At 39.3% G+C, this 27,522-nt stretch overlaps 2 protein-coding genes, 3 long non-coding RNA genes and 1 pseudogene across 5 annotated transcripts; 2 read left to right on the forward strand and 4 right to left on the reverse strand.

Moving 5' to 3' along the window:
* Positions 1–6,227: 6,227 nt before the first annotated feature.
* LOC149107061 (uncharacterized) lies at positions 6,228–19,762 on the reverse strand. The gene is made up of 3 exons (XM_089296729.1): positions 19,366–19,762; positions 18,125–18,884; positions 6,228–7,946 (listed from the first exon to the last, which is right to left on the reverse strand). The coding sequence occupies exons 2-3, from the start codon at positions 18,858–18,860 to the stop codon at positions 7,879–7,881; spliced, it is 804 nt and encodes a 267-aa protein (XP_089152855.1). The 5' UTR covers positions 18,861–18,884; positions 19,366–19,762; the 3' UTR covers positions 6,228–7,878.
* Positions 11,378–14,105, reverse strand: LOC149107062 (uncharacterized). Its single transcript, XR_016209377.1, has 2 exons — positions 13,821–14,105; positions 11,378–13,423 (listed from the first exon to the last, which is right to left on the reverse strand). It is a non-coding gene; the product is annotated as an uncharacterized LOC149107062 (long non-coding RNA).
* Positions 14,104–14,939, forward strand: LOC149107063 (uncharacterized). Its single transcript, XR_016209378.1, has 2 exons — positions 14,104–14,298; positions 14,723–14,939. It is a non-coding gene; the product is annotated as an uncharacterized LOC149107063 (long non-coding RNA).
* A 1,533-nt stretch (positions 19,763–21,295) lies between the features above and the next one.
* Positions 21,296–22,144, forward strand: LOC149107064 (roquin-1 pseudogene; annotated as a pseudogene).
* A 741-nt stretch (positions 22,145–22,885) lies between these two features.
* Positions 22,886–24,489, reverse strand: LOC149107065 (uncharacterized). The gene is made up of 2 exons (XR_016209449.1): positions 24,055–24,489; positions 22,886–23,288 (listed from the first exon to the last, which is right to left on the reverse strand). It is a non-coding gene; the product is annotated as an uncharacterized LOC149107065 (long non-coding RNA).
* A 567-nt stretch (positions 24,490–25,056) lies between these two features.
* Positions 25,057–26,871, reverse strand: LOC149107066 (uncharacterized). The gene has a single exon (XM_089296875.1). It carries the CDS (start codon positions 26,131–26,133, stop codon positions 25,111–25,113), a length of 1,023 nt encoding a protein of 340 aa, XP_089153001.1. The 5' UTR covers positions 26,134–26,871; the 3' UTR covers positions 25,057–25,110.
* Between the last annotated feature and the right edge of the window lie 651 nt (positions 26,872–27,522).

Raw genomic sequence — 27,522 nt, forward strand, 5'->3', positions numbered from 1 at the left:
GTCGACAACACTCCGACAATTAAATAAAGTGTGGATAAAGTGATATGGCCTGGCACACGCTACTGGTGATCACAAACGTAGTACATTTAGCTAAATTTGGCTGCAAACTGCTCTAGAAAAATTTTTCAAAATCTGATCGGATAAAATCTGGTCATAAGTTTAGAAGATCCTGTGGAAGGATTTTTATTACTTTGCAGCCGGTGTAATTGAGAGCAAGTGCTGAGACCTGTCGAAACAAGGGCTGAAGTGTATTCTGACTTTTTCTCAGGCTAGGACTGCATGACTGGAAGGCAATCGTAGATGTTTCGAAGTTGAGCGATGTACTGTATTTTCAAGCAGAGCGCGGAACTTATAATTACACGTTTTTGCCTTTTGTGGACCGAAATAACCACAGCGTTCGCGATAAAAATATTTTTTTCGTATAATCAGTTCAACTACTTGTGTTTTAGTTCTTTTTGAATGATCTTTTTAGGACTCTAAACACTTTCGGAATTCTTTGTTTTTTCATTAACTGATCAATCTCGATTCACATTCGCATTTGCGATGTCGCGTCTTCTACTATTCATGGTGCCACTCTAGGAAAACAAAAGAGACTGCTTACAGTCTATTTTCGGCAGCGAGAGCCGATGACAATACTGCAACGCAGGAGTTGTCACGTAAACGAATTTCCGTGGAACCGGCATCTAGGAGCTCTCTCTACTTCTGAACATGGTGAACTAAAAGTATTTTGAAAAAAGCAGTGCCTTTTCCGGTGAAGATCTACTAAGACACTGTGGTTTGCCTCGAACATTAAATGTGACCAAGGTATGATGTCACGAACTCGTGGCTTTTCCTCCAGTGCGCTTTGTATTCCATGCCCAGTGTTAACAACGAGAGATGTGAGATCCACAGGTAGCTTAGCACTTCTCAATCGGCATATCGTGGTTTTTAATGGCAAAGTTGTTTTGATTTACAAAAATTAAAATTAAAACAATTTGTACTCCCGGTCATAAATATTAGTTGACCTTGTATGTTCTACGGCCGCGGTGACCTTGACCTCAGGTCACGGGTTAGTATTCAGCGTAAAAAGAGGGTTGTGTTTTAGATCTACATGTACATGTTTATAGCACTCGTGAATCACCTAACAGATTTATATCGACATATCGTAATTTGGACTGGCTTCACAAGCATTTAAATAGAAATCGGACTAAGAGAAGAGTGGAATAAAGAGCCATTCACCCGCATGTCCGATGATTTGGCGCGCGGTACAGTGAAAAAAAAAAAAAATGATTCGGATTTACTCCAGTAAAAGAAAATTGCACAGAAAAGTCGGCCCAATCTAGTTAATCCAAGGAAAAATGGAATAAAACGGGTTTTGTGTGAAAGAGCGAACGATTTATCGCTTGTAATGAATGTATTTGTGAATGTTTAATCTTTTTTCAAGGCCCCGTGGAACCACCGGCCACTTTTAAACGATCAACATTTTCATCCGTCATCCTCGGCAGTTGAAGTCACTAAAGCAAGAAGCTGAATGAAAATGTTTGAGTTAAAAATTCTACACTAAATGTGTATTGCAAAAAAGAAGCTTTGATGGTTTAGCGGGTTTCATCCATCATGACGTGCACATTGTATGAAAATGTTTGATCATTGGGAAAGCCGACAGACCGGCTTAAGATTCCTCCTTAACTTCAAATGTTTGAATGATCTGTTTTCAGAGCCCATATTCAGCCGGATAATTTGTGATCAATTTAACTTTAGATATTGTGCTTCAATGACATAACAAAACTAAGGAATAATTTTGCAGCAAATGCGAAAGTGACCCCAACTATAACAGCCGCACACAAACAATTAAAAGCGACGCGCTGTTTTTCAGCATAAAAACACAGTAGGATTTCAGCCTAGCCTTTTGATCAGGACAATTTACCAGGCTCTTTTCTCTTTTCACCAATTATACTTCATAAAAAAATTGTTGAAATTCTACAATAATACGAATTTCGTGCATTGCATTGTTACGTTCGTGTACCAGCAGCGTGCAGCCATATATTCAAACATATCAGTTATTTCTCTGAAACCAAAAACAAACAAACAAACAAACAAAAAAACCAGCCAGATAAACATGAAACACACAACATACCTCTTTAGGTTCGTGGCAGTCACCAATTCCCGCAAATGAATGGATTGTTTTGGCTTTGTTTTTTAAAACCTTCGCTGCACGTCCAGTCGTGCTTGTTACGCAAACCGTTTTCTCTGTACGCTCACAAATTTGCTTCATGAGGAAGGACTTCCCACTACCGGCGGCCCCAGCAATAAAAGTATTGTGGCCAGCCAAAACGACATCCAGCACTTTCTTTTGACAGTCAGTCAAACCGCTAGAGGCAAACGAACAGCAACATAATTTTTAAGCTGATCTGAATCGCAGTACCGAAAAGGTCGCCAATTAACGTGAATCTCGCCGTCTCAAATCACAAAATTACCTTAGAGTTGATTGACATTGGCAAAACCTTCTCCTACTATTAATACTTACCTCATGTCGTCAGGTGGAAGAAATTTCCTAACATAACAGTCATGAAATTCCTGAATTCTTCCAAATAAATGAGAACTCTTTCGAACTCTTCCCGCCAGTGTGGCGTCATAAATCGGGAATATCTGGCCTTGGCCTTGTAGCAGCATCTATTTCCGGAATAAAATCATCCAACTTCCGGAATTAGAACTGACCAATCAGAACAAGCGACACTATCACTTCCGCTTCGATTCTGTCAATCAACGTTTCGCATTTCTCACTTCCGTGGCCCCCAACTGGCAGAAACATAGTGCGAAAGCGAGTTGTTTAAAACAACGCCAAAATATCGCAGACCTTCTAGATATTTGGGCTAAATGAGCGTAGATATATTTAGTTTAATGCTTCTTCTTCCCACAGAGTAATTTTCGTTAAATTACGAAGTAAATTTCTCCTCGAACTAATGCAAATTTAGAACGCTATCATTTCAGTTTCATCCCTTGTCATTTTCTTAGAGCTCCGATCAGGCTCCGAGCGATTTTCCGTAATTTCGGTTCCAGACCTCGCACTAGCACACCGCGCGCGTATTAAAAATTCAAAATGGCCGCCACAAAACACAAAACACGCGCGATAAAGGTAGGTTCATCTTTTATTCATGCTCTAAACGGATGTGAGGGCTCCCTGTGCTTTGCTGGATACCCATCGTTGATTTTGACAATTCTGAGGCGAGGGCGGCTGAAGCAACGCGATCCACATTCTCGTCCCCAGTGCTACTCGTCTTAAAATGTCGTTGACGACATACGCCGTTTCTCCGACCACGTGACCAAAAGAAACGGAGGCTCTGGGGACGAGAATGCGCGATCCACGCTTCGTCCGCTCGAGCTGGCTCGAGTCAGCAAACTACACATTACTCCACACAAAATGACTCCCCTGTACCACTATTCTTTACGAACATTGCTTGAGTATTAAAAACCCATTTAAGGGCGTCAAGCTCACCAATAACGAGAAGTATCAAGGATATTTTCAACCTTAAAACGAAGCAAAACACCGATCTCAGAGAACTGATCGATCGCAGGACAACACAGCCCGATGGTGATGACCACTGACCAGTTACTGTGACGTCAAAAAACGTATTTCCGCGGTGTCACGTGAAATCAGTGCGGGAATAGTTTTTTCAAGTTGTCCCAAACTTCCACGAAAGTTGCTACAAACACGGAGAACATGTTTCCTATTTTGTTCATAAAATTGCTAGACGAAAAAAGAGAAAACTTGCTTACTTTGATCATCAAAACGTAAATTCTCTTTGCTCGCGCCATAATTACGTCAACAGTTCTATCCTTCCATACGGCTGGCACGCCTGAAATCGGAACTGAACAATCAGGATTCAGCGGGAGGGAAAAACTTTTCTGTTCTGACGTCAATGTAAGTAATCAGGAATAGTGTTGAAATCAGGCAACTTTTCTCACTGGAGACGGCATTAAATATTCACGAAAAGGGATTTACAATTCCCAAAACCATATGAAAAAGCCATATGAAAAATATGAAAAAAAAAGTGAAAAAAAAAAAGTGAAAAATATGAAACGTTTTGTGTCTCCAAGCTTCCAATTCAGCGCCAAAAATTGATCGCCGGCGTTCGGCATAGCAACTCGCTCGCAGTTCGTCGAGTGTCGCCAGGTAGGGTAATAGTTGTGTTATTTTGAACAAAATATGCTGTTCCTCGTCAAATTAAACCCGGAATTCTCAAGTGAACTATTAGAAGAGGCCAAAGCAACTTTAGCATTGCCTTTATTTTTGTTAGCTGCGAAGAAAAAGGCTATTATCTTGTCGATTCGGTAGGACAGCTAACTTTTGACTGCCGCTCGTACTGCGGGCGCAGCCGCCGTATGCAAGGATGTTTCTATCGAGGTAGCAAAAGAAAAACGATTTTAAGCCAATCAGGGCACGTATTTTCTATGGGCTATTTTCTAAATGAGTTTAACCAGGAGCCATAATCGGGGACGGAGACCGTAAGTCTTGGGATCCGCGCGCACCTATGATATGGGACAATTTTTCTATTTTTAGAACAAATTGCGCCATCCTGACGTCATATATCCGCGCGGATCTACGCACGTGTCGGGGCCTCTCGCGTGGATGTTCTCACGTTGCGTGATCAAATGGTGAGAATTGCGAGATTCTCTTGCAGATTTTTCACAGCGATGGCGGGGAATAAGGCAGGGAATAAGGCGGGGAATAAGGCAGGGAATATGAACCAGGTCTCTTATATGTAGTTTTATGCCCTGAGCTAACGGAAAAGGTGGGTTTTTCAGGGTCGAAAACAAGACTTCAATCTCGCGCTGGGAATGAATAATAAGATCTGCTCGCGCTAGTTGTAAGCTTACGCGTATATGCTTTTGCGTTTGTTTTGACTTAAGAATATAGCAAGAAAACTCTCTACTCTGGTATCGAGTTAATTTGTGAGTTTCTCAGACAATGCTTAATCATAACCAAAACCTGATTTTCATGGTTTCTTATTGTTTCTGCTTGTTTGGCGAGTTTGCCAAAGTCTTTGAAAGGGAAGTCTGACGCGTACAACTAGCTCTTTACATAGATAGTGCAGCTCGTGCACTTTCAAGTCCGAGTGGGTGTTTTCAATTGTCAAAAAATCTTGAGAAAGATTTGTTTCGTTATCTTTTGTGCTGAGATGCTGCAACAAATTTCACGAACGCAAAACGGCCACTATCATCATGTGTGTTTCTTCAACAGAGTGAAATTTTACATTGCGAAAATGAAAATAGACAAGGAGTTTTGATAACTCGATCAAGAAAATCGAAATCGTTATTCGAAGTTGATTAAAGAAAGCGTCATCGTAACTTTGTTGATTATTTCTGCTTTATTCACATATTTTCAGCTTAGCTTTATGTTCTCAAACATTTATCAATCTTAAACACGTTTAAAAACTATGGAGTTATTGTTTGAGTTCGATGTACGTTTTCACATGAAAGTGCGGCGGAAGTACAATTTGTCATGTTTAGTGACTGTACAAAACACGCATCGGTGGGCGTTCTCATTCGTCGACAAAAGACAATTTACTAGATTTTTACACAAATAAAACTGAGCAGTATCTACGGACGTAAAGTTATTGGGCCTTGATGAAACATCAAGCGTTGCTTACAATTCAGGCGAAACTCAAACTAGCAATTGTTTTGTTTTACTTTTCGGTCGCGATAGACTGGCAAATTCCTCGCAAGCGTGTGGTAAGAGGAGCTAAGAAACTATGAAGTCCTGAAACTCTGCTATATCTAAATATATCCAGCTAGTGTTTTGTTGTGTCATGGAAAAGCTGTTAATCTTCAACATATGTGAAATTTACAGTGGAGTAATGTACAGCTCATGTAAAAGAAGCATCGGAACACAACTTGGTCAGCGATATATATAAGCTTAAAGCGGAACATACCTAAATTCGACACTGTCTTACTTCACTCCAACTGGAGCAGCTTACGACGAAAATATTTAAGCAAAATTCCAACAGACGTAAACGCGTTGAGTTGTGGGCCAAAAACATGAAAAAGTTCGGGAATTTCGGACGCCATTTCCCCCGCGCGACATCCGCAAAAATCCTCGCAGCATGTACGCGCGTGTGCCGCAGGCGATGGCGCAATTTGTTCTAAAAATAGAAAAATTGTCCCATATCATGGGGACAGCCCCAATACTAGAAATGGCGCGCGCTTACGGTCCCCGTCCCCGATTATGGCTCCTGGTTTAACACTGAATATAGTTTATCCATCGGTAGCTCTTTTAACTAACTTTTCTCATTTGTATTACAAAGTGATCGGGCCGAACCAACAAAATTGCCCAAAATTGCCTCTCATTCATGCTGGGCTACAATGTAACGCAAAATGCGAAAAGTTAACCGCGGTAAACGGCTATTGTGATACCCAGACTAATTCAAAACGTAGAACTCAAACTTTGTTAAGTAAAATTAAGCTTTAAACTGACTATAAGGGTGTTTAAGGTAACATTTTTCCTCATAGACGAAACACTTCCGAGGCTAATGTGTCCCGACGTCCCAAGTTTCATGTAATTCCGGTACGTTTAAACTTTATACTGGCATGGTCTCGCAACATTCATTAATCATTATTTATATGGGCAATCATAAAATATTACACCACAAGTAAATCTACATTGTACTGACTTCCTTTAAACATTTCTCCAGTTGTGGGGTGGACAATCACAGAAAATACCACGGTGTTATTCAAACCCCAAGTTACAAAATAGTTTCCTTTAGGGGCGTAGCCAAGAGTTGGGGGGGGGGAGGTCCTGGGGTGCCCGTGACCCCCTGTTGTAAGCCTTTTTTAAGCAAACAATTTACAACAGGTGGCGAAAACGACATGACAATCTAGTTAGTGCCCTCACTTTGACACAGTGTGACGCCCCCTATCCCCCTTTGAAAAATCCTGGCTACGCCCGTGCACTTAATCATTTATCTTACAATTTCTCAAAGCAAGCAGAACAGTGCTCTGATGTACACAATGTTAAAAGTAGCTCCCCTTCGTTCCCCGACCACGTGACCAAAACAATAAGCTGTTTTTACTCTGTGAAATTCTAACGCAGTTGAATTCCGAAATCTCTACAAAAGTTTAATATCATGTTTTAAAAAATCTATCTGCTACGAACCTACTCCTGCACGTTTTCAAAGGAAAATATAACTGTATATAAACGGTCTCAAAGTGAAAAGCCAAACTATTCACATGTTAACACGTTCCGACGAAAAATTGCTTGCCTAATACCCAAGCTTTGAGATGAAGTAGGTCTTGCAGGTTTCCTTAAAATTCAAAGCAGTTTTGTAAATCATGACATAATAATATCATGATCACATCACTACTGAGAAGGAACACTAGTCTCCGCAAAAAGTTACCCTTAAAAACGATCCGATCTTTGTTCTTTTTTTGTTTTGTTTTTAAAACACCAAAGCATTGAAGTAAAGTTAGTCTAATAAAGGTTTCCTTCAAATTGAAAGCCGTCTTGTGTATCATGACACATAATATGGTGACATGACTGTGTAAAAGGAAAACTAATCTATAAAAAACGTTACTTGTTAGGGTAACGACGTAACGGGTAACGCGTGACAGGAGTATCTGTTTTATTATTATTTGGATAGCTAGAGTAACACCGCCGTTGGCCCAAATAGCGCTCTGGTTTGACTAAACAGCGTTTCGGTAAGCCTAAAAAGTGCTACTAATTATAAATAACAAAGACTCGACCTTAGCTCTCAGTATTACTCCGTTACCCATTATGTGTTTTACTAAGAACACAAGAATTCTACTCTATCCGATAGTTCATATGTCAAGGCAGATAAAAATACTGCTGACTCTGTCTGTCATTTATTTGTGTATTTTCCATTCCCAGGAGAGAAAGGAAAACAGTCACGTGTCAACCTGGTACCTCCATGAGAAAATAACGTCGGCTGCAGATCTTGTTGAGGATGGCATTTCTGGGAAGAAAAAAGGAATGTACATTAAAAGCCTGTTTCAACAAGACTTATTGAAAGGGTGTGGTTGTATCAGTGTAAACATTAGATTAATATATGCCAAGTTTTAGGTGGCCTACTGTTGTTCAGGGGGACTGAACAAACTTTAATTTGGGTCTTTAAAGTGATCGCTTTAATAGTTTGGTTATATAATTTTATGGAAATCGGTTTAACTGGGAAAAATAGTATAAGAGTTTAAATTGACACTGATTTTGGGATAAAATCGCAGTCAGTCAGCCATGTTACTGATATCTACGTATTTTTTGTTAAATTTCTCGAATCAGTTTACATTGCCTTACATGTATATACCCTAACCAAGTTTTAGCAGAAACAGCGTGGCGGAAGTTATAAATTATAAGTCCATCTAAATTCAGCCCTATTGCACCCTCGAACTTCTGCGAGAGGGTTGACCTCTCAATATTTCCTTATTATTGAAATCAGTGTGCGAAGCTGATTGGTGATCTTGTGAACGATCAAATAGTCCAGTCGTTGAGCTCTTCCTTTCCCGCTCTGTATAGAGGTTGAACCCAGGCAGGAGAAGAGAAAGTGCAGGATTGTAAGTAGTTTGTAACAATTTAGCTTTGAAATTATGGCACGCCCATGTTCTGAGCCTTCGTAACCACACGAACAAGAACCTTTTCAATGAAGTTCTTCACCTCCGCTTGCAAAATCTTAACCGCCGCCCCAGAGATCGCCCTCGAGTTGGTCGTGTGCACAAAAACAAACCTACGGCTTCAAATGTACGCGGACATACGAAGCCCATTGTCCTTACCGAGCAGGCCGACGCGGAGACCCACAGTTCCAATAAAGAAAGGCAGTCGGGTTTCGACTCAGCAGTCGAAGAAATACTCGAGGACTTCGTTTCACAAGTCCTCCAGCATGTGGTGTTTTCGCCAGCTCAGATGTCGGCCATTCAGGAGACCGTTTCGACCTCCGTTAACGAAGCTTTGTGGGTCTTTGACAAAAAGGAGGCTTAAAGTTGTTTTACGGACGATCTTCGCGCTCCCAATCCTAGCACCCTGATTACAGCGACCCCTCTGGGTTTGCATCGTCCTCTGGGAAAAAGCCTTGAAGACTCCGCGCCGGTACCATCGGCGGAGGATTGCCTCAACCAGAAAACCTCGCCGCCAAGCCCTTGTCTGCTTTGACTCGGCCAGTACAACAAACCCTCCGGACATTTGTTTGCATGGCTCATTTCTATCAAATCCTGGCTAGAATGCTAGAAACCTCATGAAAGTCTGCTTGGAACTTGAAAAATGATCGTAAAACGCTAAAATACTAGCGTTTCCTTTCATCTGTTTAAATCCCCTTCGATAAACTATAGTTTATTTCGCTGTGAAAAAGACGAAGTGTTCGTAAATCTACGAGCGCGGACTGTATTGGTAAAACTGCATACTTACTTTGAAAGCGTTGGCGTTGACGTGAAAGCCCAACAGTTCGCGATGTACTTCTCGCCCCAAGGGTGATTGTTCAGTTTATTATCAGCTTTTTAATTTATTACCGACATCTCCAACTGATCTTTGGGTCCAAAAAGTTCGCAGCCTAGATCGGAATTTCCGCAAACAAAAGAAAAGGAATGTGCCCTTGATTTCAGCAGAGGTTTGTGGCGGGGGGGGGGGGGGGGGGGGGGAGGAGGTTGACGAGATTGCGCGACGAGCCCAAAGAAGGTCTGCGTAGGAGCGTAGGAGCGTAGGAGTGTCGCTGCGGCTCAGGCAACCACGCCCAGTTAAACTGGCTTGGTCCCAAGCAGTGTGGAAGCAGCAACAGGCCCGCCAACAGCATGCATATTGCAGCAAGAAATAAGGTGGAGTAGCGCCATCTGAAGTGCAACCCTACAGTATCCACCCCACTTAATGTGGATAAATTAGTGCTTGTATTAGTTAATCACCCTAATAGCTCTTTTGTTACCGATTTAATCAATCCCCTGTGGTATGGTAGTCGCATTGGTTACCTCGGCCCCATCAAAACACGATTGTCGTGTAACTTCAGTGGCGGATCTAGGGGAGGGGCCCTGGCGCCCGCTCCCACCCCCTTATTTTGGGCAAAAAAGAAGAAATGACAGAAGGAAGAGAAGCCGGCAGGTCAAGTAAAACACAACCGCCCCCCCCCCCCCCCCCCCCCCCACCGGATCCGCCACTGAACTTAATATCAGCCTCCCAACATCTCGACGTCGTTTCTGAGAGCCTAAATAAGGAAGTGCATTTGGGGAGAATTGCGGGTTCCTTTCCTCCCTCCCCTCTACCTAACTTGGAGTGTCACCTCATGGGCGTAGTCCCTAAAAAGCACTCTATATAATTTCCCCAAGGATTCCGCAAGAAGCGCGGGACGCCCGCATGAGAGCCTTATTTAACCCACTGACACCCGGAGATTTTCGAAAAAAAAAAACGCTTTTTGGACATTTTGGACATTTTTAGCCTAGATATGAGCTAAATTAGCTCTAATCTACTCAAAAAGGCATTTGCAACAAAACAGCATGCAACGCCTTCCAAACTAAAATGTGGCGTTCCAATTTGATAAAATTCAGAGTAAATACTGAGAACCACTTCAAAATGGCTACTTTTTCGGTGTAAAATAGAAACCTGTCTCGGAGAAAAGTTATTTTTACGTTGCAGGCTTGGAAGTTTCGTTGGAAATGAGTGCAAAATTGGCCTAAAGTGAAACGTAGAGCTTAGACGGAAATCTATGATTGCCATTTAATTCCAAAGACGATATCTGCAATATACTAAGAATCTTAAACTGGTGTTAAAACTCAGAGGAAAAGTTTCCCTGTTTGCAAGGAATGAAAAAATTCTTCCGAGCAATTTCCTATTCTTTATTTGAACTGAAATGTAATGTTTAAGTCACGCATAAGAAACCAAATGAGTTTTTTGAATTTCTTGTCTCGAGAGGTACCTCCATAGAAAACAATTCAAAATTTCTGATCCCCCAAACAACACAAGAGAGGATTCAAAATTTCCGATCCCCCAAAGAACACTAGAAAGGGTTCAGAATTTCTGATCTCCCAAAGAACATTAGAAAAGGTTCAGAATTTCTGATCCCCCAAAGAACACTAGAAAGGGTTCAGAATTTCTGATCCCCCAAAGAACACTAGAAAGGGTTCAGAATTTCTGATCCCCCAAAGAACTCTAGAAAGGGTTCAGAATTTCTGATCTCCCAAAGAACACAGGAGAAGATTCAGAATTTCTGATCCCCTGCAAAGCCAGTGTTACATCCAATGTAGCCACATTAAATCATAACACTGAAGACAGGGTTTAGATCTTGCTGCCTGCCTGAACAATGTCTAATCAAAATATTTTTTCTTCATAACAATATTCAATTAGAAATTTTATACAAATATAGCATAATTCTTAACAGATTCCATACACTCAGATTATACTGAGAGTGATGAAGAACAATTTTCTTCACAGCAGTCTATTAATATAAGTAACTGTAAACATCACACATTGTATTACAATGATCTATGCACTTCAAAATTACAGTAGCTGTAAGTTTAAAAAAACAATATCAAACAGTACCTAAGAGGATAGGAAAGTTCAGAATTGATCAAAACAGTAAGATTACTCAAACTGCACAACTGTAGGCATAAATGCAGACTCCACTTTCTCTGTCAGAATTTGCCCACCTTATGTGAAAGAAAAATTTCTAACAATTTCTGTTTAACTTGGAAATAAGGCACCTCACTGTTATAAAACAAAAAGAGCGTTCAGGAACACTACAGTACATTACAGGGATGACAATTAAAGACTGCAATATACATGAACATTTAAATTTGCAGTTGATACATTTAAGTGGGTCAATGTACTCTACATACATGTATACAGTGTCCTCCAAAAACCTGTTGTCATATAGCAGAGGCCATGGACTTTAGCTTTGCCCAACACGTTTTTACATCTTCAATCTAACTTTTTGAGTGGGCTACCAGTTCATTCACACTTCAGTTACGCAACCAGTTTAACCATGCTCAAAGGAGAAGAGTGTGGGTAAAATTGTTTTTATAAAGACCTGACAGATATGGATGCAAGTATTGTAGCTAATGCTACAAGCAATTCTATTCTTTCTTTTTTAATTTGGCATACTCATCTTGGAGATGTCTCCTGGTAGCTGGCAATAGTTTGCTGTCCTCAGTTAAAGAAGCCCTCCCAAAAACAATCATATCTTATTACTAGTTCATTACTAACTTCATGCTACTTGCAACTATCTCATTCCTGGTTGAGGGATGCAAATCTCTATTCTTTTTTCTATCCAAGAGGTTTTGTAGATAGAGGATAGCAATCTTTGACATGGCTTAAAGCTAACTAATATCTATCTATCAGATAGTTAGGAAACAGATTGACTAGCTAAAAACTAGCTTCCTGTGTAGATAGTCAACAGATACTTAGATGGCCTATCTATCTACTAACTTGTCTATCCAAAAACCACCACTAATGTAGTAAGCCAAAACCTAGGCTTTCTGAAGACTAGTCCTTACATTGAACAATAAAACACTATCCTATCTAGTAAAAAGATAGCCTATCTGAAAACTACCCATCACTCATATCGCACTGTGATAACCTACCCAAAACCCAGAGATAGTAAAAAGATAGCAGCCAATCTAAAAAATTATCCATCACTCATGTACATGCAGCACTTTAATATTTACCTAACCAAAAGCTTTCTTAGTCACAGGTGGTGAAACTATAGCTAACTATTGAAAACTCTTCATTATTCATTTTATATGGATCTTTGATAACTGTTCTTCAAATCCTAAACCTAAGTGAAATCTCTGTATTTACATAGGAAAATGTATAAATAACTAATAGTTTTATTTAAACCTGCTACAGTTGTACATTAAAATTTAATACCAAAAACCAGGCACATCCAGATGCAAAAGGAGGACAAAATCTGGCTGGAAATGAGTTTCCATTATGTTGCGACTTATCACAAAACTTACTTAAATTTAACATATATCTTTCTAAAATCCTGTTTGAAACACTTCTCAGCTACTTAAATTGGAGTCTAGTAAATGTTTACATTCTTCAGTAAATTTTCATGAAATGTAAACAGATTTCATGACCGGAAAAGCACAAAATATTCTTGACATGAATTTCAAATTTCAATTACAGTAATTTCTTCATGAAAGTATTTTTTTCAATTAATTTTATCCATGAATCATGGGTTTTTCAAATTATGGCAAGACTTATGTACAAAGGTCTGGAAGTGGTTAAAAGTAATTTTCCATAACCTAGCTGTGAATTATATCTGCTGTTCTAAATAACCTCTATTTGCATAAAGAAATGCCAAATTATAAAGGACCTTTGGAACACTGCCCAATTAAAGAGAACTTCAACCACCCTAATGAAAATAACATCAGTCTTTTGCAACTCAAGTAATAAGTGGCAAACAAATGGTCTTGATAATGTAATGTGCACATCTAACATAACCTCAAGAGCACCACCATCAACCTGAAAATCAAAAAGGTGAAGGATGTTGCTTTTTGATATCTTGTGTTTTAGGTGTTGTATACTACATATGTATGCCCAGTTGATCCTAGACAAGATATACACTAGATATATAAGAAGTATATGTAAACTACATGAGAGAGCTCACATTTATTGCACTTATTGTACTTTTACAATGAATGATTTTCCCAACACGAAATTGTTCGTATATTGTTGCGTTGAATACAGTTGCTTTCATAACTCCTTTAGGAAATGAACATTTGTATTCACGAAATCAACAAGACTTAACAGTGTGTTAAAGTATCTGCATCTTCTGTAATCTTCCACGATCAATTTAACCGGCCAGAACGTTTCCAGTATTTTAAGAACCGTCACAAATTATGCAAGAAAATCAGTTTACCTTGGAAAGCTGCAGGAACCATAACCTTTCTGTAAACCTGACGAGTGTAAGAGAAACCGCCAGCTGCTGGCAAATAGTTTGATTGCCACACTGTTTTGCCGACGAAACTTCATGCTTTTCCACCTTTACTGGGATTTGACTCAACTGGAATAACCACGGACATCTGTAAACAATTTGTGACTGCTTTCCAACGTAGAGCAAGGCTATATAATAACAGAGAGCTTTGTTATCGAATCCTAACAACATTGACCACGATCTTTGCCCGCCATTTGGATGTTTCCGTTCGATCCCATAATCCTTCGGTCAATCTGATAAATGAATAATTTTGACCAGCAGATTCCCTTTCCAAAGGAGTCGGTTATTTGCGCGCAATTTCGAATCCAACATTGTCAATAGCAGCAAGAAGCATGGAATGATTTGTCCAAGTTCAAATGAGTATCTTGGTTGCTTCGGTGAAAGAAAGGCAAGTCGCAGAAAAGTAAGTATATCATAATTGTTGCTCAACATTAGAGTTAGCTGCTCAATCTTTGAATCGAAATCAATGTTGTGGCTGAAGAAATTTCGTTGTTATATTTATTTCGCGATTACTGAAACACAAGAAAAACGTTTGTTCTCCTGATTTTATTAGCACCCGTAACGAAGAAATTATTCACACGCATTTCCTATGTATGAAATGCTTGCATAATAGCTTGTTAGTGTGCTTTTTGAAGAGGTAACTTAAAGTTTACACTGAATTGATTTGAAGCTACAGATCACGCTCGATACACTTCACTACCGCATTGCCTACATACTGCTCACTATTCTTTACAAAAGAATACACTCCCGATCAATTGATTAATGAAAAACAATGTTAATTCTATCGCTATTTATAAGAATACTTAGCTTCAATTGCTTCATTGCAGAGCAGAGGGGAAAAAAAAGGCAAGAATAGCGGCCCTCAATCCGAAACGAACACATTAAAGCAGAAAACGGAGGTGGCGCAGACGGCAGCTGAGTCCTGATTAAAATTCTTGTTATCATTGATGTGGACTTTAAACAACAGCTCGTAATTCTGGAGCCTAAATTCATATCTTTTTGAATTGAAAATAAAACCTCTCACTGTCCGAAATGAAACTGCAATTTTTGTCTCGATCCTTTGGCGTGGTTTCAAATCGTTATTAATAATGACCTAGCTGTGAATATTTCATTTGTGTACTTTTCTGATGCCCTTTACTCTGTGATCCTTTTGTCTGTAATGTGTTTAAAGTTACTATCCAATCGTTACTTTTTAGCTATCAGACATCTAGTTAATTTCTTGTGAATTATAAATAGACGGCCATTTCTGTCCTGTCACCTGACAAGGGGGATCAGAAATTCTGAATCCTTTTAAGAATTATGGGTAGATGACCGTTTTGTTCTGATAAGTTATGCACTGGGGGATCAGAATTTTTGAATCCCTTTAAGTCATGTGGGATCAGAAATGCTGAAATGTTGTAGAATTATAAATCGACAGCTCTTTCTATCATGTTAGCAGATTTGGTGGGGGAGGGGGATCAGAAATTCGCAATACTTTTAGAACCATGAACAGATAGCCGTTTTTGTCCCGTGAGGTGATGGGGATCAGAAATTCTGAATGCATTTAGAATTATAAATAGATGACTGTTTTGCTCTGACGGGTTGTGGACTGGGGATCAGTTTTTTGAAACTATTAAAGTCTTGGGGGATCAGAAATTCTGAATCCTTTTAGAATCATAGATGGATGACCGTTTTATTCTGATAAGTTGTGGGCCGGGAGATCAGAAAATCTGAATCTCTCAAAAAAGGAAAGCGCGATGGGTGCACGATCTTTTTTACATTCACGATCTTTTTTACATTAAATTGTACATTTTGGTGAAATTGGATGTATTGTCCCTGGCGGACTCAACTGAACACTTCTTTTTCTCCTTCCAATAAGCCAAAACCTTTCCGAAACACAAACTTTTTCGGCATCAAATACCAGTACCCTTCGGAATTTTTCCAAATTGGAATGCCACATTTTAGTTTGGAAGGCGTTATGCCTTTCTTTCCATGAGTATCGCGTTCTGACATTTTTGCTCGGGCATGAGCAGAAATCAAAATTTCGAGTTTTTGGACGAGAAAGTGACCTACGTCTATTTTGCCTTTCATTTTTCTCCTTTTCCTGTCTTTTTGCTACAGTTATCGACCTACTACTGGGCTTGCTATCAATTCAAGAATTCCCGGGAGAGCACCATCGAGACGGGAAATTCTTACAACAGAGTAGCCAAGTGTAGTAGAGGAAAATTCTGCTCCGAGTTTTTCACTCAAATTTCTAAGCATTTTCGTGCATATTTCACGCTCAATTGATCTAGTCACTCTGATCTGGGTATCATTGGAAAGATCTTTTCCTCCTGCAGAACTTGAGTATAGATGATCCCAATTTTAGTCAAAGGAGATGACGTCAGAAGTGGAACAAAGGCCAACGTTCGTCACGGGCGGTTACGGGCAGCACGGGTGTCAATGGGTTAAGGGTCACAGCATTCGCATAGGAGCAGCCGCGGCTGCCACAGCTGCGGGCCTACCAGTCTGATTAAGTTAAGTGTTTGGTCGCTGGTCGTCAGCTTGTTACCAGATTTATATACGCACTCCAGAATCAGTGGTACTTTCTGTCGCTCCAAAAATGGCTGGCGGCTCGGGCAATTTTTTTTAGTTGTGACCTTGCTTTGGGGGGCAAAGCGTGCCTTGCATGCATCTGTGGCAGTTACTTCTGCGTAGCAACTTCCTCCAAGCTTTGGCATAGCTTGCGTCTTACCATCTTATACCCTGCCCTTTATCTTGTCCGATCCAGCCTGTCCTGTGCTGGGGAAGATAAGAAAGGCTCTGCCAATACTCTTGTTCCGTTCCCATATTAGTGGGGAATAAGTCAAGCTTTAATTTTGTGCGCTTATCATGAAGTCGCTTCAAACCTGCCACAGGGCTGTTTCCCCTAAGACTAAGCCATATAGTTGCTTTCGTATTTTCTTGTCGTTACCTTTTACCTTATGGCTGCGTTACATCCTACACTTACTTGATTAAGCGGAATAGTGACATTATTCTATATGCAAAAGGTTTCATCTACATATATATGATGATAAAGAACCTGGAGTGAGGTCTCTCATATTCCTCCAACCTGTCAGGCCCTTAAAAAGTTACACGAGTGATAGTCCAGATCATTGCGTGACTATATGAATGTGAAAGGAGCATGTTAGAGACAGATCCGGGGGACGGGTTAGGGGGTTGACACCCGCTCCCCGAGTAGCATTTTATTTGTTATTTGTTCGACTCAATCACAAAATAGTTTTATGCGGTACTGAATGACGTTATAAAGGTGGTTTGTTTCACTTCCACTAATTTACTGGTTGTCAAGATAGGAAAAGAAGATGTACCAGTTTGGCAACTAGTACTACTCTATTATTTTTGATTTTCTGGTAATTAAAAGGGAAACTCCAGGGGTTATATCATACCTTCACAAACTTTTTTCAAGTGTCAGAGATGCTGAAAATGGTGATTTAAAGGTTAAATCAGAACTTTTTTTCTCAGACACACAGCCAGGGAACCCCCTATAGAGGCTTGTGCCTGCGGGTGCTTGCCATCCATGCAGTGGTGTCAAAAGGTAAGGTGTACTGAACCCCCTATCAGGAATTCCTGGATCTGCCCTGGCATGTGTCGCAGTTATTATCACTTTACACCTCTATAAAGAAGGGACTATGAATTAAATGATGTGGTCTTTATACCACCCAGCATTGATCCCCTGAATTCCACCCCTAGAAACCTGCTCAAGCATCTTAAGGCAATATTAGGTTATCCCTTGGTTAAGACCCCCTGCCAAGTTAAGACTTTTTCCTTTGAAAACAACATTCATGTTTTTTTGCCCTGAGGCCAGATCAAAATGAACATTAATAGGAATTTAGTGTCCTTAAATCGCATAATAAGATATTGTTAAGGTGGTCACATGTCTGATGATGTCATAACCTTGGCAATAGGAAATCCTCAAATGGGGCGAGAATGGTTCATAAGCAACATATCAGATATCAATAATTCTTTGAAGAAACTTATGATCTGTGCATAGAACGGTGAGAGTTTTTATTCTCACAAAAAGGACATTTTCATATTTTTTTTCTCTTTAGAGACAAAATATCTCACAATTGACTTGTTTAACTAGTTAAGGTAGTTTTCAATTGAGTGCTGTAAAACCAAAACCAAACCAACTATATGCTTATTTGAGAAAGTTTGGGTGGATTAAAAAAAAAATACATAACAGTTATAACAATGCAAATTGATACTCTCACCTTGTAGATTAATGCTTCCACCCTCCTCCATGAAATCTCCAAGTAACTTGTCCAGAAGTTTATTTGCCTGAGTCTTTACTATGTAAATGAAGTTGATCACGTAGAGAACCATAACAAATAATTTAATGACAACAGTGGCAATGTTGAAATGTGTTTTTCCTTTGTGATGTTGATCATAGCAGGAGAAGGTCTGGTTGAATCGCACTGGTGGTGGGTCAGTTGAATACAGTGAACAATTGTACACCAGAGGTGAACTTAAATCATAAGACTCTGCAAAATTGTACTGAAAACGGTAGAAATATATTGTTGATAGGCCAACAGCAAAAAGGTGAACACCCAGAGTCAACAGTTTGTACCTCCTGAACTTGTCTGGCGACAAGTTGAGTGGTGAATTGACTGATTGCTGTGACTCCTCATTCTGAATCATTTGATTGTGCTTGATCTTCCACAAGTACCTTGTATTTCCAACCATGGTAATTATCCAAAAGGGAAACAAAATGCCGTCCATCATAAACATTAAATAAAATTTTGCACCCAGATCTGAAGTGAAGTTGTCATAACAGCGTTGTTCCGTGGAAACATTCCATCTGGGGACACAGCTGAATACTTCTCTGTCATCTGCATTAATGCTTCGTTGAAAACCAAATATTGCAAAGTCCGAGATTACAAGCGCAAGACGTGGAATGAGTCCAAACACTATCTCTGATCGAAGTACCAGTTTAAGTAAGTCCTTCATTGCAGAAAAATCACAGCTTCAGATCTAGAGTTAAGTAAGGGAAAATAAGCACTTAAGCTTATCATATCACTCTAGCTAGGGCTGTAGCTAAACCATTTGCAGACCCTTGCATTTCAAATTGAAGCCCCATCAGGGGGTTCCCATATCCCGTTAATTTTTGGCCTAAATATCCCGTACATATCCCGTTAATTCCAGTTGCAAAAATTAATCATTTTCCTACTCAATATCGCGTTTTATCCCATTTTTCACTCGCAATCTCTTTGCATATTTATGGCTCATAACCCGGGCCAACTCTTTTTGATCGAATCATCCTCTTTAAAGTTAAAACTTGCTTGCCTCAATTTCGTTAAATTTAGAAATAAGTCCTAAACACTTTCATCAGTCAAATATCTCCAAACCCGCCGTCTTCTCCAAATTCAGCAATTTGTTGTCTCCAAATCCCTCCTTTTCAGCGGGCCACTTCTGGAGTTTCATCTCAGTTAAAACCCTTTTATGCAATACTAACCTTCAATGTTATAGTGGTATTCACAATGGATCAGGTTTCTATAAATTCTCTTCCAGAAATGGTATCCGGCCCGGTGGCAATCACACTGCGGAAATGCTTACCAAAACCGACTGCGTAATTTTTTGTATCTTGCAGAACTTCCTCGTACCCAGACTTCTTTGTAAAACTTCCTCATACCCAGACTTCTTTGCAGTACTTCCGCGTAACCAGACTTCTTCGCAGTACTTCCTCGTAACCAGGCTTCTTTGCCGAACTTCCTAGTATCCAGACTTCTCTCTCTCTCGTCACCAGAGACCAGCTATCAGTATAAACCAAGGCTTATTCTGAGGTAAATATTTCAATTATATTATTGATTTAGAGTACGACACACGATGCCTAAGAATAATTTGCCATAAGCCACATGTCAAATTGTTTATAAAGATGACTTTGAAATGGAATTTTTCGTTCCGTCGTCTAACTAATGGCATAATTTGTGCTTTCTAATTAATATTAGCTTTTCGTCTAGCGCGCTTGATTTTCACAGGCTAAACTAACCGTTTAGATGTGGTATAACCATAGCATCACTGTTGTTTTTTTTTGAGAATTACTTATTTGTCGACATGTTAAGTTTACTAGGAGAATATATAATTGGTCTCAGACTTGTTCAGGAATTGGTCTCAGGTCTGTTCAGGAATTTCAATGAAAGATGTAATGCCAAATGGTTAGTTTCTCTTTAGTTAAACAATATTGATTTAAGCTTTACCCTTTTACGCTAACGCATGAATCAATTGTTGTAAAGTAAACAATTTCACTGACGTCCTATGGTAGGCGAGTTCTAACCCTTTTTCTGTTACACAAGACATTTATTACCAGGACATGGACTACAAATAACACGTATCGAAAGTTTGACTGCATTTACAATTTAATGATACAATTTATCTTAAGGACGGTGCCTACTTTTGTTAGTGTGCATACTTTCTGCACATCGCGCAAGGCATGGTTCAAGCGCCATGCGCGCTGGGGTTGGCATTGACGCAGTCAACTACGCTACCAAGTACACGACTAAAAGAAAGCAAAATTTTCCTACTGTGACCAAATCAAGTTTAATGATCCTATACTTAAACCAGGAGAGAATACCAAAATAGCAGCATATCGCTGACCGCTAACTGTTAAAGTCATCCAGCTGAAAAACTAGCTGTTTTCTGTGGAAAATTATACTGAAATCCAACTGTAAACATGTACCTGCAGATGGCGTAGGGCGTGCACAAAACAAGTGCAAAATACGCAAATGTTTTACTTACCGGGGAGGTTACAGGAAAAAATGTAACGGACACCGTAAAAGTTTTCCAAAAAGATCAAATTAACTTTAAAAAATGCATGGTAATACCCCCCACATTTTATGTTATGAAATGGAAGTGGCAAGCCTATTCAACACGTGATTAGTTTCTGGTTATGAGCAAAAGGTATTTAGACTATATTTCAGCTGAACCAGAGGAAGGCTGTCAGAGACGCTAAAAGGGCTGTTGCAACAATTTTGTTATTAAAAACATAGGAAAAATGATTTTCATGCTACCATTTACCATGCAGTTTTAAGATCTTTATAAATGTGTGAGCTTTTCTGTTAGTAAAGGCTAATTTGAAGGAAATCTGTGAAGAAACATCCTTTCCTTCCTTTCTCAGAAAATGCTGATGTCAGCATTTTTTGAGATTCAAGGCTAATTATCTCGAAAAAATGCGTGGCTACCCCAACATTTCTTTGTGGATTCCAATAGCCCTTGCAAAGGTCAGCTGCTTTTCCCACATGGTCCTTTAATCTGGCACAAAAACCTTTGTATTTAGTGCACACCATCCTTAAAGAGTGTTCTGTTTATTTTTATTATCCCTGGAGACTTGTGGTAATTACATGCATATCCAGCGACAAATATCACCTGCAAAATAGCTGATATCAGTCATGCCCATTCAAACCTCACAGTGGACAGAATTTCTCCTGTGTCCTATATGTAACTATCAATTTGACGACTGCAATCGGCAACCAGTCACCTTGGGATGTGGACACACGCTTTGCATTTCCTGTTTGTCAAAGCTGTCTAAAACACAATGTCCATTTGATTACGTTCATACTGATACTGACATCTCCAAGCTTCCATTTAACTATGCTTTGCTTCAGCTAGTTGGAGTGGAAATAACAGAAGACAAACTCCCCCCCATAGAAAGTATACAACACAATGCAGCTCAATACAGAACATCCAAACGTTGTATTGAGAAGCTTGCATTGTTGTTAAAGCCCTTCACTGGTGCTGCAAATGAGACAGCTAGTGGAACAAGTAATCGTTGCAATCAGGGTTCTTCAAACAATCTCCTCTCAAGACCAATTCAGCGAAAGCTTGTGTCTCTAGTTAATTGTCAGCTTGCTGTCCCTGATGGTCGAGTGAGGGCCATTTGTGCTGCCAGAAGCCTCGGGGAAAGGACTGTAACAGAGCTTGTGTTATTGCATCAAAACAAGTCAAAGTTGCCTTCCCACCTCTGGGCTGCTATGCGGGATCGTGGTTGTCAGTTTCTGGGACCAGCAATGCAAGAAGAAGCTTTAAAACTAATTTTGTTGGCTCTTGAGGGTGGAGAGGCTTTGTCTAGGAAAGTTTTAGTTCTGTTTGTGGTCCAGAAGCTGAAATCGCGGTTTCCACAAGCTTCCAAAGCAAGCATTGGTCATGTAGTCCAGTTGCTGTACAGGGCATCATGCTTTAAGGTATTCATAATCTTAATGAACCAGGATTGGCACTATGTTAAGTTAACTGCTCTCTGAAATTTGTAAAATCTCCTACCACTTCCCTGGAAAATTCCTCAAAATGGTCTATTTTCCGTCTACTCCTGGAAACTCCTGGAGTTTAAAAAGACATTTTTTCTAAAAACATTTATAACACAAAAAGTCTGTCAGTTCTGGGTCCTGGAATTATTTTTAATTTGGAAAACCTGGAATTCGAACATCATTAAGTTAGAAGTCCAAACCCTGTTGTACTCCATCACTGAATTAAGTTGAACTCTGCTATTTTGAATGCTTAGGAGAAAATAGTAAAGATGTAGTTACACTGTATGTACTTACTGAAGCTCACCCTTGTGAGATGACTTTAAGAATTCCTAGGAATTCCTAGGAATTTCCTAAGAATTCCTAGGAAAAAATTCCTAGGAAAAAATTCCTAGGAATTCCTAGGAATCTAAGGTGTGAATTTTCACGGTAATTCGGACTCGGAATTCCTAGGAATTCCAAGGAATTCCAAGTTTACATAGAGCTGACTTGGAATTCCTAGGAATTCCTAGGAATTCCAACTGAAATATACTCACCTTGAAAATTCCTTAAAATTCCCAAAAATTCCTAGGAATTTCTGAGAATAACTTGGAATTTGTAGGATTTTTTGAGAATAGGTTGGAATTTTTGGGAAAATCTGAGAAAAACTGGGAATTTTGTATCATTTGTAGGCCAGACAAAATTTTGATGATAAATGCCTAGCATTAAAATAACAAATAAAGTCACTGATATCACATCAAACAGGTTTTAAATGAATGGTTTATTACATTGGCTCTCATGAATTTAAACATAAGAATAATCATCCTGTTTCTTTTTCATTACATCAAGAATCAAAAGTAAAACTGAAAACAGATATGAAGGTCAAACTTTTACATGTTTGATAAAAAGAGAACTTTTTCAGATAATTTACTTTTTTAGTTTACAAATCCAACAATTTTCCATACACAAGATTTTACCTTAAATTATTGTTATTGTGTGGAACATATCTGGATTTTCATGATTGTAAGGAATCAATGATAAGAACAAAACTGAGACATTCCTTAAAATTAAAAAAAGGCTGAGTTTGGGCAAACTTAGCTGCTGTTCAGTTATTTCTGTTGATTCTGCAGCTAGCCTCTTCATCTTCATCTTTGTTGTATGACACCTAAAACAAAATTTAAAAAAATACATTACACTGCGATATATATGAGGTACTGTAAGACTAAGATCCAAATATTTATGTGCTCACAGTTTAATACATGCAGCTAATTAAGGCCTGACTGTAAGCTGGTTGAAATGTTAAAAGAGAAGACTTGATAATTGTGAAGGTGCTTGTATACTATTGATAAATATGTTACATAAATCTTGAGCTTACAGTAGACTAAATCAAGGTTTTCCTTCTTCTATAAGTGTATCAACAACACTCGAATTGGAGGATATATATCACGGTTTTTAGCCAAATTTAGACGTTAGAAATATTAAAAAAAGACACTTAAAACATTAAAGGAACATTGAAATAATAGAGTAAACGCAAAAGAATATACGGGTGGACAAAATTGAAGATCAACACGGATTGCCATACAGTCAGGCTGAAACACACAGGAGACATATCAAACTCATGCAGACTGTGGCTGCCTCGTTGGAGTTTTTGTCAAGAACTTTGACTGGGATCAGCGAGAACTGCTATATTTGTTTCGTTTGAACAAGTGTGGCGAGAGAAACGACTTGTTATTCGCAAATCAAATTGTTTAGGCATGCCCTCTGGGCAACCTAAATTGTTTCAACCTTGCTTTAGCCAGAATTCATTTCATGCCATGACTGAGTGACCCACTCGTGTATGATTCGTGATGACAAAGTTCATTCAAAAGCTTTTGTCGAAATAAAAGAAGTTACTTTGTATAATATAGGGTTACTTGAATTTGATTACTCACCAAATAATTTTGTATACAGCTAATCTGCCCTTTGAATTTTTCCCTGTTGAAACATCCACAGTAAGACTTTCTTTTAGCTCCAAATCTTCGCCAAGAATAACATGTTTCTCATTAATGACACTCACGCTGTTTTCTTATAGTCACAGGACCGCAGAAAAAACCATTTTGATATAATTTTGGAAGTGAAATCTACTAATACGCACGAGCGATCAACTGTTAACGCTAAATTCAAAGATGGGCGCCAAAAGAGAATGACTAACGCGATCTTTGTCACGCTCAGTCACGAGGATAGTCACGTGAAAATTCGCGTGCTGTGATTGGTTCAGTTGATCAGTTGAGGAGAGAATGGAAACTGGAGAAGAAGGAGAGAGAGACTGGCAACAAGGTTGCCAGACCAGTAGCTTTCGATAGTAACTCTGCTTCCCTTTCCACGCTGTGTTGGTGGTCCTTTGAAAGATGGGTCTTGCTTCAAAAGGAAAAAACTACACAAACTTTTTACGAAGAAATCGAGGAAACTGGAACGTAGTTTAACTAGTTGATCTGTTCCCGACGGTTGTCAAGATAACAAAGGATCGTGAGGCACTTAAATCAAGTTCACTGCAAAGGTAAGGAATCCAATTTTATAGGGATTTTCTGTTATGATAAGCTATAATTCTAAATGAATCAAACTAAGCAATGCATGGCTTAACTGCAGAATACCCTGCCACTTCAAAGCTAACCCCCAAAATTGACTGGATACGCGGATACGCGGATACGAGGATGGAAAGAAGAGAGACCCTGGGGACGAAGCTATGAGCAATAGGAGTGGATACGCGGATACGCGGATACGCGGATATGAACTTCGCGGATTAAAAAACAGAACACTACTCTAATAGTTCTGTCGGAAATACTATTTTACCATTACACTTATCCTTTAGTCACAAATTCTAGTTCAACGGTTATAAAACAAAAGATTACTCTGATCGTTCTGTCAGAAATACAATTTTACCATTACGCTTATCGTTTAGTCAGAAATACTATCAGAAATACTAGTTCAAAGCAAACTTTCGTGTCCAACTATTCTAATTTGTAAACACGTGCAACATCCTTCAGAAATACGATAAACAAATCTTTTCCACGGTTAACATACCGCCAAATAAATTCGGCCAGATATGACGAATAATGTTCTTTCTTCCTTCCATGCGTAGGAAGGTTCACTTTCATCTGCCTCCAGTGTCCTTCCTGTTTATTTGTGTCATAACCCTCAGGACTAACGAACTCTACAGAGTGGTTTACAGTTTTGTGAATGTATCCGTACTTATCTAGGTTCACATACGCTTTCCAGCAGTCGCTCACTATGGTGGTGCCTGGTTCAATCCATTCTTGTACATGCTTCAATAATGTCCCTTCAGTCCTGTCTTCCACGCATACAATGAAGCACTTTCTCGATTCCTCTTCGATTCCGCCGAAAACCCACTGTCCCTCCACTACATGCCCGCGATGATACTTTCTCTTTCCAATCTTCGATTCGTCTATTTGTACAACTTTTCCAGGTCCTCCAAGTTTCTCTCGGTTTTCAAACAGTGTCACTTCACAAAGTTCGCGACAAAACATGTCCCAGTCCACTGCAGTGTGGGAGCCAAGGCCAAGTTGCTGTTTAATTTGCCATTGCTCTAATCCTTGGCTCCACCAGTACGTAAATTTTATAACCTCTTCTATGGACAGGTTGGACTGTTCAAACCAGCTTCCTTCTCTGATGCTCTTTTCTGTTCTGTGCCTTTTTCGTCCAATTTGCCTCCTGCATTCCCAAACATAACCATCAGAACGGTCACTGCACTCTCGAAGCTTCATTTCGGAACAGCAAATGTCACATATACGATTTGTCGCAAGAAGCTTTTCTTTTTTTAACCATTCAATGGTGTAGTCTTTCGTCCAAAGGTGATTTCGAAGCAGTTCATCATACGTCAAGAAACCAGTTTCGTTATTACGCCTTCCATAACTTCCTATAGAATGTGAACATTGTACACCTATTTCTTTACGCTCAACGGCCGCGCACCCAACTTGTATTCCTATTTTTCTTTTATGAGTCACAGAGTACATTTTCTTCCAATTTTCTCTTTACGCTTCTGATAAACGTGCAACGCATTACAAAATGTCCTTACCCTGTTTTCCGAATGCAAATTGACAACAAATGACCATTAATATTTCCATTCGCTTTCTGTTTCTTACACCGACAATAACTTCACACGCTTTGTTATAAGACATCTGATAAACGTATAGCGCATTAAAAGATGTCCTTATCCTATTTTTCATATGCAAAATTTACAACAAATGATCAATAATATTCCTTCCGCTTTCTGTTTATTACACCTACAATATCTTCGCACGCTTTGTCATAAGAGAAGACATTTGTTACAGCTTCTATTATTCTTCATCAACAAACAATACCACCAATCCCACTGGGCACAGGCAAAACCCAAACAATAACTTTGCGCTGTAACAATAATTGAAATCAGCCCAGTCAAACAACCAAAGACAATATTTTATGGTTTAGATAGCTTTCCTTTTGTTATATTCATTTACCCCCACACGAACTCACGGTAATATTATTAAACGTACGTTCTTATACAATTCAACTTTCTCTTTAACTTTATCGCACCTCGGTAATTCAATAGCACGGAAACCTCCTACAAATAAAACATATAAATATGACCTTGTTTCCATACCTTTTTACTCTAATTCCTCTTTATGTTTTCAAATTCATTATCTGTAATTATCAACAATTTTTCATTTTTGGTGTCAAAAAAAAAAAAAATGACATGTTTCGCACATTTATGACACAATAAAGCCCCTATAGCGTTTCAACAATAGAAACAACAAAGCAAATGATACGCTAACATGCCGACAAATAAATCCTACACAACGTTCTCTCGCCCATAGTCAAGCTGCACTGGCAATACTAACAACTACTTGATCTTGTAAAGATGTCTTCTTCTCGTCTTGCGAAGTTGCGAAAACAACCAGACAGCACCTGGGCACTACTTCAAAAACGTTTAATCGCGCTCCCGGATCCGTTCGAAAAACTTTCTCTGCCTAATGTTTGGAACTTCATCGTCAACAAGTCTCATTCCTTGAGCACTAATCCAGGATACGTATCCACAAGTCTTATCACCACGACAACTTTCATTGCTGGATCAGCAAGTACACTTGTCACTGGCACACAAGAGATGCCTCTAAACATCTATTCAATCTTCGTTGGTCCACCGACGACAGGGAAATCACAAGCCATTAAAGAATGTACTGTTTTTCCGATGGTTGCAGTGGTCAGGGAAACAGATTCCTCATCTCCAGTAATTCAAAAGTGCACATCCTCAGGACTTATAAAGACAATCGCTGACAACAAAAAGGGATTCCTCTTGTCCGGTGAGATTTACGATGTCTTATTTAAATTACTGAAGTCCGACGAAGAGAACGCCACTGGAGACGTGC

This window comes from Orbicella faveolata, unplaced genomic scaffold (assembly GCF_042242905.1).
Source record: "Orbicella faveolata isolate gen_17 unplaced genomic scaffold, um_ofav_v1 contig_27, whole genome shotgun sequence".
In the NCBI taxonomy this organism is placed as follows: Eukaryota; Metazoa; Cnidaria; class Anthozoa; order Scleractinia; family Merulinidae; genus Orbicella; species Orbicella faveolata.

Coding starts and splice junctions, on each gene's coding strand:
- LOC149107061 (XM_089296729.1), bottom strand. CDS start 18,860: ATGAAGGACTTACTTAAACTGGTACTTCGATCAGAGATAGTGTTTGGA. Junction 7,947..18,124: donor TGGAAGCATTAATCTACAAG/GTGAGAGTATCA, acceptor TTTTCTTCCCAG/AAATGCCATCCTCAACAAGA.
- LOC149107066 (XM_089296875.1), bottom strand. CDS start 26,133: ATGTACTCTGTGACTCATAAAAGAAAAATAGGAATACAAGTTGGGTGC.